A 14,374-nucleotide genomic window follows, 5' to 3' on the forward strand; every position below is an offset into this window, starting at 1 on the left:
CTCAGGCATGAGTGTGTGTAGGAGTGTGTGTTTGTGTCTGTGCGCAGGCATGAGTGTGTGTAGGAGTGTGTGTTTGTGTCTGTGCGCAGGCATGAGTGTGTGTAGGAGTGTGTGTTTGTGTCTGTGCGCAGGCATGAGTGTGTGTAGGAGTGTGTGTTTGTGTCTGTGCGCAAGCATGAGTGTGTGTAGGAGTGTGTGTTTGTGTCTGTGCGCAGGCATGAGTGTGTGTGAAGGATATGGTCGCAATCTGGAGGCTATTTTCGCAAGAGGAGCAGCATCGTGAGGCCGGCCGACGCGTCGGTGGTGCTGGCAGGTGGAGGTGGGGGGAAAATAAAATGATAGAGAGGAATTCAAAACAGTCAAATGAGAACAATAAGCAATCGTGATTGCTCAAAAAAAAAAAAAAAAAAAAAAAACATGGGCCCAGAAAATACTTTCATTTTCCCAACAGTTTTTTTTAAATTAATTTTTTAAAATGTCCGATTTTTCAAACAAGGCGTGGTCTTTATGATGTCACAAATGATGCACTTTGGTGCATCTTTCTACTACGTTTCCACGTTATGATAACCAAGAAGCGAATTAAAATTGCACTCTACGCTTGCTATCAACCCTATCGTTGCCAATACACGTGAGTGAGGATGCGAATTAAATATTTTGTAGGGCTCGACCGATGGCATTTTTTGGCCGATGGGCCGATGCCGATTGTTGGCCGATTGTTCAAAGATGGCCGATGGCCGATTGTTTTCCTCCAAATGGCCGATTGCCGATGGCCGATGGCCGATGCTGTTGGCCGATGGCAAAAAAAAATCTAACAGAAATAAATTGATAAGATTGTCAGGGATTTAAATGATCATTGATTCATTTTACTTTACTTCCTTTCTACGAATAAGGAATTGTAACCCCCCCCCCAAAAAAAAATAAGATTTCGACCTAAATTTTTATTTTACGATCGTCCAATTTAAACTTCACAAGTTTTTTCGGCGCGTATGTACATGCTGCATATGTACCTAAGAACATATAGATGACCGAAATATCAATTTTGAAAACCTCCTTAGTTAATTATCGCAAATTCTCTTGTGATATTTTCATGCGCGTAAACTTACGTCACTCAAAAACGTTATGAAATAGTAAGTTGAAACTCATACGTAGGTAGTATGATCTAAAAGTTCGAGGACAAGTTGTATAAAAATTTACCGTGAAACTATCTACAAAATAGTCACCTTAAACGACTATGCACTTCTGCCACCGTTCCTATAGCTTTTAGACGGACTCTTGGAAGACATTTATCGCAAACTCCTGTAAGGCCTCTTTTGCTGCTGCTTTGACTTCAGCGTGAGGAAGAAGGCGACTTTCATGTTGAGGATGCACGGTTCGATTGGTCAATACTCTGATATGACAAACCAATAACATCACGTTTCGTCGGACTTAGCTCCGTGTGACTTTTACCTGTTCCCAGCAAAAAAAAAAAAAAATGCATGGACGCCGCTTTCTTCTGTCAGGAGAAGATAAAGCTGCATCACAGAAGGTAGCGAAAAATGGCTTCCAGGAGTTTCTCCAAAAGTTATATGAACACTGGCAGAAGTACATAGTCCCAAAAGATGAACTTTTGTAGGTGGGATGTGCTTCAGTCATGTGAACTATTCTGGGTAAGGTTTTATACAGCTTGTCCCTCGAACTTTTGGATCGTACTACGTACAATCTGTATAGGGTGTAGTTATGCTTCTCCTTTTTTGACTGAAGACAAAGAACAACAGCCAAAAAAAAAAAAAAAAAAATGGAGGAAAAACAAAGAGACTGTTTAATAACCAATTGATTTTTTTTTAAAATTGAACATATAACTAAGATTTCAGTAATATTGTAATAATGTTTGGATTTAGGTAAACTAAACATAGTTAAAAAGCATTAAATTATGTTTAATCATTCAAAAAAAAAAAAAAAAAAACTTTGAAACCGTCAACAAATTACGCTATTAAAGTGAAAAGATTGCACGTAGACATTTTTTAGTCATCAAGTTAAACAAAAAAGGTAACAGATAAATTACAATATTAAATTATAATAGAAATATTTTTATACTTCTTTAAAATTTATGAATAGAAAAGTTGGCATTTTTCATAAAATGTATAACAGTGACATAAATTTTGCGGAAAAAAGAAATAGCCATGAAATGAGCGAGGTTCTTAAAACGCAGCTACAATAAACAAACTCAATATTTACACCAAGTTAATAACTGAATACATATATATACTACTTGATTTGATGTTTGCACACGTAATATTGAACAATTTGATTGATTAATCTTTTATGAAGCACTGCAAACACGTTCAAATTAAATTTTTCAATTTAACAATAATTTTCTGAAATTTTTAAAAAATTGCATAGTAGAAAATCCTTGAAACTTTTCTATAACATATTATTAAACATATGATGAAAACGAAAATAACTTATACATTGATTTTATATAAATACATAAAAATAGTTACAACAGAAAAAAAAATCGATCGCTATTAATGATGCAAAAAAAGGTAGCGCATTACAAAATATAGGTGAAACAAGAAAAAAAAATACGCAAAATGACATTTCTTGACCAAAATAAATAATCGCTAAGTATTTAAGAAATGCTTGAAACTACGAGGGCGGATTAGGGGGATCACCCTCTGATTTTGGTGTAACTCACAATGTTAAACTTAGGCCCCAATTTCGGCTTAATTTTTTTAGTACAGAACCGCTACCACCAACCCCTCGGAAGAGTTTCTGAATCTACTTCAGCACTTCTGAAAAAAAAAAATCAAAATCCCTTTGTTTTCCGAATTATGTCACCATTCAAAACGTCTTTAATCAATTTCTAATTAATGCTCTAAATTTTTCCTAAACAATAGATAAAACTTGAAAAAAAAAATCTCTAATTTTATAAATGGTGTTAGTTTTAAACAACTCAGAAGTACAACTTTAGTTTAATTTCAGAAATGGAGGGAGTGGGAGGAGGACCACGCAGATGTTCTCGGAAATACAAAAAATAGTCGTAAAAAATAGAGTTCAAAATAATAATAAACATTGAGCAGAAAAACCCTTTTAAAACTTGCACCCGAGTTTGTTTTGACGTGCAGTGGCGGATTTAAAATGTAGCAAATGTTGCCATTGCGCGACAGGCCCCATAACCATAGGGGCACCGTAGGAGTTACAAAAATGCTTTTGATAAATGTTTTACAACTTCTGTGATAGAGAAATACGGCCCCAAAATGTATTTCGACGGGCCTCAAACTTGTAGCTCCGCCGAAGCGATACAGAAAAGACTGCATTATTGTGATTCATATTACAAACATCGAAAAATTAAAAATTACCGTCGGTTCAACAGGAATCGAACAAAATGAAACAAAACCGGTTTCGCCATCTCATATTTGTTTCCATAGTCTCCAATTCTGTAATATATCACTAAATGATCGTCAGTCTGAGACACTATATTAGTTTTGCATTGAAATAAGTAATTAAGAGCCACAAAAAATCAGTTAATAGGCTTTTTAGAGCATCCGATCGAAAACAAAAAGGGAAGGTCACAATTGGAACGTGCGCACTTCCCACAGGCGAAAATTTAGCCATCTACAGTTTACCATTTCTTAGTTATGACTTATGAGAGATACATACGTACATCCAGCCGCAAGAAACAACGCAATAATTAACGTGTTTGGTACTTGATTGCAGTATTAAAAACTCTTTCAGGGGTGACTAAAATATAAATTCATACTGAAATTTAAGTAAACAATTTTGTTTGAAAACAAAAACTCCCTTTACTTTGTATTAAAAAGTAAAACAAAGGTCTTTTTTTTTTTCAAAAACATCGGCCAATTCCATCGGCTTTTCGATGATTTTAAGGCCGATGGGCCGATGTTTCCTGCAAGTTAGCATCGGCCGCCGATGCCGATGCCGATGGCTAAATTGTTGAACCATCGGCACCGATGCATCGGCCAGGCCGATGCATCGGTCGAGTCCTAATATTTTGCTCTGTGAATGGCAACACAGAATGGCATTTCATCATTTGTGATGTCATCGCCAAGAAATGTAAACAATAAAAGCTCACCGATTTAAGTAATTTTTAAAAATATTAAACTTAAACAAATTATTTAAAAAATGGTCACTTATCCTATGTTTTTAAGCATGCTCTTTCAGAAAAAAATATTTTTAAAATTTTGAAAACAACCCCATTAAATAAATTTTAAAACCTAGCTGTAATCCTTGATTTCGAAAACTAAAAACTTCAATTTTTCAGACACGATTTCAAACAGTTAATTCTTAAACAATGTCATTTCAATATTAAACTTGACGTGGTCCTTCTTTCCAGATGAAGGAGATTAGAGCAAGCGAAGAGAATGTAATCTTCTTAAATGGAGGGGATTTTTATCAAGGCACTGTCTGGTACACTCTACATAAATGGCAGGTCGTAGCAGATCTTGTCTATAAGTTACAAATCGACGTTATGGTCAGTATTTTTTTACATACATTTATGTTTATTTGTTATTATCATCGTTATTACAGTCATTCGGGGAAACTTTGGTCCGCAATTTCTCAATGGGTCTGTCCATAAACGATGTCACACTTTTTTCACCATTTTTTTTTGACCTGCCCCCTCCCCTTTTTTGTCACAAAGTGTCACATTTTTCCATACCCTTCCCACTCTTTGTCACATGTCACGCTACTTTTCATAAAAATTCTTTTATTTTAAAAAGGCTTAACGTCACACTTCTCCATCCCCCTCCCATCCCTTTGTCACATGTCACGCTACTTTTCATAAACATATTCTTATACTTAAAAAGTGTGACGTCACACTTTTCCACACCCCTCCCCTTCCCTTTGTCACATGTCACGCTACTTTTCATAAACATTTTCTAATTTTAAAAAGGCGTGATGTCACACTTCTCCATACTCCACCCACTCCTTTGTCACATGTCACGCTACTTTTTATGAGCTAAACATATTTTTATTTAAAAAAGCGTGATAACACACTTATTTTTTTCCCCTCTTTTCCCCCCTGTCACAAACTTAAAATTTTAGGATTCTCCCTTCCCCCTCAAAGCATGACATTTGTGAACAGCCCCTACTTTTAACTGCCCCCTCATATTTCAATAGTCTTATTGCATTTTTTAGCATAAAACTCAAGAAAACTCCTAAATTTTTTAATAGTTATCCATAATTATGTGAGATGTCATATAAAATAAATATACTTGTTTTAAGAAAGTAGTGTAACTTTGAAACAGAAAAATAAACTTTCTAAAATTTTAAACACTTCCCCATTTTTATTTCATATCATCACGAGATTTCCATGATTTATGATGCTGCATAGAATGGTAAAAGAAAATACTACAACGTTAAATCGCACAAATTTGCTTGCATCGAACTGAACCTTGTAAACCCCGAAACACGTGTATTACAATTATCTGCAAATTTGTGCGATTTAACGATATTTATCTTTCTACACTAAGATATTTCTTTATTTCTTACTGCATAGAATAGTTCAATGTAGGACGAAGGATTTCAAAAGTTTCAAGTAGGCATTCAATCGTAGCTTCCTACCGTAACTTCAGAGTTAAAGTCAAGTGGGGGAAAGTGGGCTCATGGGGGTTAAATGGGTCTTTATTGAAATACACATATTTCCTCATTTTTAAATTCAGATATTTAGTTGATTCTTTTATATGCGTTGAGATTATAGCAAGTATTTTTGTTTTCATTTTAAAAACTGGCGACAAACTAAATGATAGAAAAATAGTTGTTCATGTTCGTTCCATACGGAATGTAATTTTATGTTTCTTTCTAAAATCATTATTAACAGGCGCAAGCTACAATAATTAGTACAGACTAAAAGGGGCGCTTCCTGCTTAATCCATATAAACCCAATATATAAAATGCATCACAAATTTCAATAGAATAAATTTAAGTCTGATTTTAGGGCTTTCTCTAAAAAACAAACCGCTTGATTTTAGACCCACTTTTCCCCGCCTGACTCTATTGGATGATACAATGAACTGTGTGCAATGTTGCCAACTTATTTCGCAAAATCTTTACTAATATTATAAAGAGAGAGCGGATTTTTGTGTGTTTATACGTTCGAGGTAATCTCCGGAACCCCTGCACCTATTTGAAAAATTCTTTCACTATATGAAAGGTGCTTTCTTACTGAGTAACATAGGCTATAGTTCGAAAAAATCCGATAAATAGTTCTTTTTTTATTTCAATTTAGGCCCAAATTTCACGTAAATTGCCTATTATTGGCTATTAAAAGGGGTGAAAAATTACTTGCACATATTAATATTTTATATCGTTGAAAAGAGTAGAATTTTTCGCGTTCTAAGCAATTTGTTTCAATGCTCTAACTTCATTACGACTGGAGTAATTTGCGTTTTTAGCTCGAACATTTTTAGGCTTATCTGAAATTTTGTCAAAAATTTCTACATTAAATTTATCAATAAAAAGTGAAGGAATTGTCCCACAGTTTTCTTTTTGACACCGTTGGAAAATGCGACATTTTTTACTCCAGAAATATCTCGACCTTTGGTCGAAAAAATAACCTTCTATCTCCAAAGGAAAAAAAGTTACAAGCCGTTAAAAATAAATTTCGAATAAATCTAATCTCCATTAAAATTGCTGATGTTTTGTTTTGCATAGCTATGGTTACGTCTTTTAGCTTCGCTTCATTTTAATTTCTTAAAGGTCCACAAACTTAACGCCACGGAATTATTAAGCAGTGGGGAAATGTTTTCGCGAATTCTGCATATTTTACGATCTACGTTGTGATAATTCCTCCGGACAATGTAGAAATTGTGGTAAGAGTTTGAAAACTAAGAGACTTAGCAATTTTCCCAATTATCGCCAAATTTGTGGACGCCAAAGACCAAGAGCTAATGTATTTCGGCCATGACCTTGCTGATAGTGACAGAAGTAAACGATTATAGCCCATAATTGACGATAGCGCTAAATCCCCAGTTATCGAAATATTTTCGAAATTACTAATGAAAAGAAACCAGTGCATCGAAAAAGCAGGACGGGATGGAAGTTGTATTTGTACTCGCTTTTACATTTAATTGTAGAGAAGAACATTACTATGATTTAGCTTTCAAAATTTAATGATATCCAAACAAAATATCAGTGTGAAAAGTAGCCAAGTTCGATCGAAATGAGATTCTGAGTAGACGGTGTAACTGACAAGATTCAGATCTCAACGGATAACAAGTTCCATAGCAGTTCCTCATGGAAATTGGATTGTCCCGTGTTCTTCAATTCATTTTCAAAACATTTTTTTTTACTTTCTTTCATCCCGGATTTAAACTTGCCAAGTTACTGTATAATTGGAGTGGGCACATGTTTTGGAAATTGTTTTTTGACGACCAAAACTTGCCGCAAGTTTAAAATTCGGAATCAAAGAAAATAAAAAAATTGTTTTCTGAATGAATTGGAAAACATGGGACAATCCAACTTCTGAGGAACAGCTATGGAACTTGGTACCCGTTTAGATCTGAATTATTTTATCGGTGATACCGTCTACCCAAGGCCTCATTTTGATTGAACTTGGCTCCTTTTCACATTTATGTTTTGTTGGGATTTTATTTTACACCGATCCATAGCGTACGGTGAAATTATTTTTATTTCAGCTGTCTTTTTTTTTCTGTGCACTTCATTGTTAAAATATGAAAAACGAGACAGAGAAAAAAAATCTACTCCTTTTTCCTCAATGTTTGTGCTATTTTCTGCTCCGTGATGAAATGACACTTTTCTGAACCAAGTTTTTGGACTTGTTGGATATTTTTGTGACATTGTGTATTAATTCAATCTTTTAAATGACGAATACTTTCGTGATAGAGAAGTAACAATAAAAAACTGTTAATTTAAATAATTTTTCATGCACTAGATTGACAAAAGTCAAGTTTATGCGTTTTGACGGAATAACTGCGGTGGAGTGGCTTTTAGAGTCCATTCATTTCTATACATGGGCGGATTTATGGGGGGCAGAGGGGGGCAATGCCCCCCAGTTTTGGGAGGACTTTATGTAGTAACAACACATCTTCCAAAAATTAAAAAAAAATTATTATTATTATTTTCTTTTTTAAATAGTTTAGAAGGACATGGGTGGATTTATAGGGGGAAGGAGGCAATGCCCCCCAGTTTTGGGAGGACTTTATATAGTAACAACAAATCTTCCAAAATCTTAAAACAAAAAAATCATGACTTTTCTTTTTTGAATAGTTCAATGAAAATGAAGAGAAAAGCGAATGTCCTTTTCTGATGGGAGAAAAGAAAAGGGGGGAATTGAACATTAAATACAAATAGTACAGCTGATCACTGGGGTGCTGAAAATGTGTCTAAATTCACTATTTTGGACTGAAAACCATTTGGGCAAGTATATGAATGAAAATATAGGCCAAACGAGCTATACATTAAGCTGCAACACTTATAATTGACGATTATTTTAACATATTAGAACCTAAAGCAAAGGGAAAAAAACTCCCCCCCCCCCCATTCTTGCTAACAGAACGATCTACTCGTTATGATTTGTGCCCACATTTCAAGTATATTTGTGCATAATATTTATGTTCTTACCAGGAAACATCACGAGTTCAGTAATCATGAAAAAAGTTAAAAATGGTCGCATTCGAAAGAGTATCTTTAGAAAAAAATTTGACCCAAATATTGTGTGCCCTCGTCCTTTTGTTTTTGAGATATGGGGGGTCAAAGTCTGTCGAAATCTTACGAAAATTCGCCAAATTTAAAGACTTGGCAAGAAATGGAAAATACCACGTGATTTCATCGCCTGCGTCTAGCAAGACTCTCATTTCCATTTCTGGTCATCTGCAAAGCGCGTAAACGATGTTTCGAATTAACCCTTTACTTGTGTGGGTAAAATTAAAAAATAACTATGAAGCCTGTGAAATGGAAACTAGAGAGCTTTATCCAGAGGAGCTACAACTTTATAACGAAATTGAACGTAGGATTTCACTTTGTAATCGTAATAATAATGCATTTCAGAATTTAAGTGCATTTCAAGTGTGTTTTACTTAACTAATTTAAGTTTGTACTCTTGTTATGAAATGTGTTGTAAGTAATTAATAATTATGTACGAGAATTAATATGAATAAGTAAAAAAAAACATGCTTATTAAAGCTTATATATTGAAAATAAAATGGGTAGTTTTTGATGTTGAAAGAACATGATCATGGATTGTAGTATCCCAGCTCTTATTTATTTTTTCAAAAGTTATTATCATTCATGAAGTTTTATTGGCTGACCACTGCTAGCGAAAATGTTTAATTTTTAATTTAAAATCGAAAAAATAATAATTATTAAAAAAAAGAAAACAACGGATATTAAATGTCAAAAATTTGCACAGCAAAACTAACGATGTTGGAAATTACTTCATAACAGATTCTTATCATAAATTTTATAGTCGACGTTCATTACAACAACCCCTGTAGTTCGAAAAAGTCTGTCACTGCAACTAAAAGTCGCTATAACGTAAATGCACATCATATTGCATGTTATTTAGTCATTTTTAAAAATACTGAAGTCACTTTTACCAATTATGTTTCACGTTAAAAGGGAATTCAAATTCGAGCAAAATAAAAATTAATAGTTTTTTTTTTATTTGACTTGTTAGAGGGCTTACACATAACTTGAAAACGATACACATAACGAAAAACACACTGGAAATAACTGACAGAAACCGTTTTTTTTTTAATTTGAGAACATGGTTTGAAATCTTTAAAAATGTCGTTTTCTTCGTATTTAGATACTGTTGAAGAGTTCAGATTTACGACTTTTCAAAAAAAAAAAAAAAGACTTTAAAGTGTGTTTACCGTTTCTCTACGGTTATCATATTTTTTTCAAAACAGTTTCATCATCGAATAAACTCTTTCAGTGGAAATATTTCACCCACAGAAGCATAAAAGTTTTAACCATCAGTTTTTTAACAGACAGTCTTAAGAATAACAAAAAATTCCATTGTTTTTACAATAAAATAAAACAAATATTTCGGGCTGTGGCGTTTTCCCCTATGCAGTTGCACGTTAATATCCCGGAACACAAGCCCCTAAAAATTTCAATGCCGCAGTCTGTGCCACGACACCCCGCGCCATGGTAGTCACCCCGAGTAAAGAATTAATGCGATATTTCTCACACGCTTTGGTGGTGACCAAATATGGAAGTGAAATGTCTTGTCAGATGCAGATGTTGAATTCGCGCCGTACCTTCCATTTCTGAACAAAACTCGCTAAATTTGGCGACTTTACTAAAAATTTCGGCAATTTTTAAGACATCATATTTCGATAACGTGGTCACGAGGGCACGTAGTTTCAGTGCCATAAACATGTTTTCCAATGCTCTTTCGAATGCCACCAATTTGGAATTTTTTTGAATTTCCTTGATCGTGATGTTTCCTGGTTAGTAGATTAATTGATCTCTTGAGAAATTCTAAAAAACATAGTTTTTTTTTCCTTCTTTCTCTCTCTCTCTCTTTTTTAAGGGAGAGAGAGAGAGAGAAAATAAATACTACCGAAAACTGAATAAATTTCAGTTATCTGAGTGTTCTGATTAAATGAATATTTTTACTTAGAGGGAGAGTACAATTTTACTTACTTTATAAATACTGTTTAAAAAGTAAGGTAAGTCATAATCATCTAAGTCTAAGTGAGTCAGTCCTTGTAATTATTGAAATCTAAATAATTGAGTCCTCAAAAGTTTTGGAAAAATTTGCTAAAATTTTATAAAAGTCTATAAAACTCTAACAAAGATTGTAAAATCGTAAAAATCCTTTAACCGTAAAAACTGACGAATTTTCGTAAAAATTACAAAAAATCAAGCAAAAATTTGCAGGTAAGAGTGAATTACAAACAGGGCCGAATTCGCCTATAAGATAAACAAGCTATTACTTAGAGCCCCTGCTTTGAAGTGGGTCCCTAACTCCCAAAAAAAATTCATGATTCGTTCCTTAAAAAATGGTAATTGCTTTAAAAAACTATTTTTATTTTTAAGTGCTTGAAAACCTTGAATATTTGGAAACGTGTAGCTACAAACCTTAAATTTTAAAATTTCTAACAAATATTAGAGGGGGAGGAATGCCAAAATATGTCAAATTCAGCTCCTTGCCACATCCTGTATTAAAAATGTAAAAATCATGGTTCTCCCGTTTGTAACATATTATTTGAAATAAATTTTTGTGACTCATATGTTTCATATCTTGTTATTTATTCAATTCCGAATGCAGTATTTTGGAAATTCTTTTGTCTTACTTCTTCTGCATATTGCCTATCTGTTTAGCACGGAAACAAATACACACTACTTCTATTTCTTTTCGTTTTCTGCCCCACTTGCAACTGAAGAAAAGTTAATGTCATGAGAAATCTGTGGTTTCTTTTTTCTTTTAAATTTAAAATAGCTATTTCTCAAAGTTAGAACAGGCCTGTAAAAATTTACGATCAAGTACTAAAATATCAGAGACTGGAAAGTACAAATGAAGTGCGTTAAATAATTTTATTTATTCTAGAGTCCTTGAAAATAATTAGATAAGTCTTTGAAAATCCTAAGCAAAGTGGGCTCCAATTTCTTCTACTGCATATTGTTAATCTGTTTAGCCAGGAAAAAAAAAATGATACACTACCTTTTCGTTTTCTGCACTGCTAATGATTAAAAAAAGGTTGTTGTAATGAGAAATCAATAGTTTATTTTTTCTTTCAAACTTAAAATGGTTGTTTCTTACAAAGTTTGAACAATATACTGTACAACTGTATAATCTAGTTATCAATTTCTATGTCTATCCAATTAACCTTTATAAGGCTTCAAAATGCAGAATTTTATATTCATTTTGCGAAATTTCCTCCAGGGGAGAAACCCCCGGCCCCCTAAAATTGGGGATATTCTATTTCCCACTTAAAAGGGAGAAATGCGTCACTCTCTTGATAACAGCTCCCTCTCTTAAGATCAATTCAAAAAGGACAGCATGAAAACACACATTGATGAAAACGACACACAAAAAAATAAAGCATGCACTTATGCAGCACAGGAAACAGACAAAAACAAGGTAGTGGGGAGCAATAAAAATGTTGCTAAAAAAATCCTGCCCCCCCAGGAACTCAGTTCTAAATCCGCCTATGTTGCTATAAGAAAGACGATATTTTTAATTAAGTTAAAAATTGTTGCCTTTAACTTATATGACACTACTGTTGTTGTTTACGTGTCCATGGGTAATAACCATGGAAGGATTGAGGGCCATTGCTTCGAGATTTGGACTTTTTTATTTTTTCACACATAGACGACATGAGAAAGATTTTCAGCGTAAAGAAATTAAATACAGCACTCAGAGCATCCGAGGTTATCGGACCCACGTTTACTGGCGTTGGAAGCGAAGTTTCTACCACAAAGCCACGAAGGCCCCCAACGCATAATGAATGGGGCGTAATGAGTGATATAGTTTACAAAATCATTCCAATAAATTAATGAAGAAAAATTCTTTCGAGAGAATTTTGACGGACAGGTGTAATCTTTATATCAGGATTTTACTTAAAATTATTTTATGGACTATGTTTGAAGCTCAGACAAAATTATATGTGCACATTTTAACTAACGAAACAGGATCTTTCTTTTCATTTCGGAGTGGAAAGAGAAATTTACACTTGCTCTAAGAGTTTTTTTTATTTAGTTTTATAGCACGAGCAGAGCCGTGCGGGTACTCCTAGTAAATACATAATAGAAAACTGATATTATAATTTTTGCTATCAGAGTTCGTCATCAGGTCTTTTACAGTTTCCTTTGAAGTAAAATATCCTAAATAATATGACGTGATGCAAAGTTAACCCTTATGGTTCAAAGTTGCCCTAAATGACTCTCTCTCTCTCTCTGTATTCATAGTCGTAGTAGTAGTTAAAACTTTAAGCTCTGCAGCCTGATCTTTAACAAGTTCTTTCCCCAGAACAGTCTCTCGGAAACCACGAATTCGATGACGGACTGGACGGTCTTTTCCCTCTGTTGAAGCGGCTCAACGAAACGCAAGTGGTCGTGTGCAACATAAATTCTACACTCGTTCCAGAATTTGCCGAATATGTCAAGCCCTCCGTCGTTCTGGACGTGGGAGGGGAGAAGATAGGGGTCATCGGATACCTTACGACAGAGACAAAATTTTTGTCTTCCACCGGTAATAAAATATATTTTTTAATTATTTCATGTAAATAAATCGGAAGTGGAACACGATATTAAAGACTTGGTGAACTTAATGTTGACTTTAGGGGCGTGTTTACAAAGGAAATGCTATGACTTAGCTTTAACTCTGAGTAGAGATTTTCAAAAGCACCGTTTACATTACAACCAACAGTTGACCAATACCTCATCTGAACCAGAGGTTTCCAACCTTTCCACTACTGACTAGGAAACCACACGATAGTGTGATAACGAACAAAATTTAAGTAAGTAGCAATCGAAAAGGCATTGTAAAGCATGTTTCTTTATGCATAAATTATTTGCCCTCGTGTCCCCGTTATCGAAATATACGGCGTCAAAGACAACAGACATTTTTGAAAAGTGACCAAATTTAGTGAGCTTTGGTGAATAACGGAAAAAATCTTTCACACGATTTGTAGATGAATGCAGGCGGTGAAGTCGTGCGATCAATGTCTCGCCAAGTCTTTAAATTTGGCGCTTTTACTTAAAATTTCGGCTTTTGGGAGGACGAAAACAAATAATTTTTTTCGTCAAAAATATGCCCCCTCTTTCAATTTTTACCAATTTATACTTTTTCATTATTACACTATTCGTGTGTGTCTCTGGTGAGGACCACTCGGTACCCTTCCGTATCCTAAGTGGACCAAATCCGATAGAAATAGTATTTTCACAACATTAGGTGAAATGAGATGAATCGAAAAATGTTCTTTAATAAATTTAATTACAGCTATAAAAATGATGTAGATTAATTTTCACTAGTTGTTTGCGGACCACACCAAAAATTGCTCGTGGATCACAGGTTGAGAATCACTTTTTCTGATCCTTCCAACTTTGCACCTGGTACCGGGACCGCCGCGAATCTTAGAATGAATGGTTTCCCCCCTTCTCTCTAAAATTCGCGGCGGTCCCGCTCGCTGGTACGGTTGGCAGCATGGAGCTATGAGTCATAGAGGTCCGAAACGCTACAGTCCGATAGTTTTCCCCCTTTTCGGCGAGTTAGGTAGAAAACCGTTACATGTACATTTAGTTTAAAATTATAAAAAGTTCTAGACTCTAGAGCAGGGGTCGGCAAGTAATTAGAAGTGAAGTCCGAATAGTTTTAAAACATCTAGTTGAAGTGCAGAAAAAAAACTTTTTTTTGTTTTAATTTTCTCTTGCAAAATAATATCAAATGCAATATGAAAAGATT

The 14,374-nt window shown here is 34.4% G+C and overlaps 1 protein-coding gene across 1 annotated transcript in view; it reads left to right on the top strand.

Annotated features, from left to right (window-relative positions):
- LOC129228682 (snake venom 5'-nucleotidase-like) overlaps window positions 1-14,374 on the top strand; it is a 48,946-nt gene that overhangs the window by 11,747 nt on the left and 22,825 nt on the right. Inside the window, 2 exon segments of the mRNA XM_054863366.1 lie at window positions 4,334-4,471; window positions 12,946-13,162. Coding sequence (XP_054719341.1) covers window positions 4,334-4,471; window positions 12,946-13,162 — 355 coding nt within the window.

The sequence above is a fragment of the Uloborus diversus genome, chromosome 8 (assembly GCF_026930045.1).
Source record: "Uloborus diversus isolate 005 chromosome 8, Udiv.v.3.1, whole genome shotgun sequence".
Lineage (NCBI taxonomy): Eukaryota > Metazoa > Arthropoda > Arachnida > Araneae > Uloboridae > Uloborus > Uloborus diversus.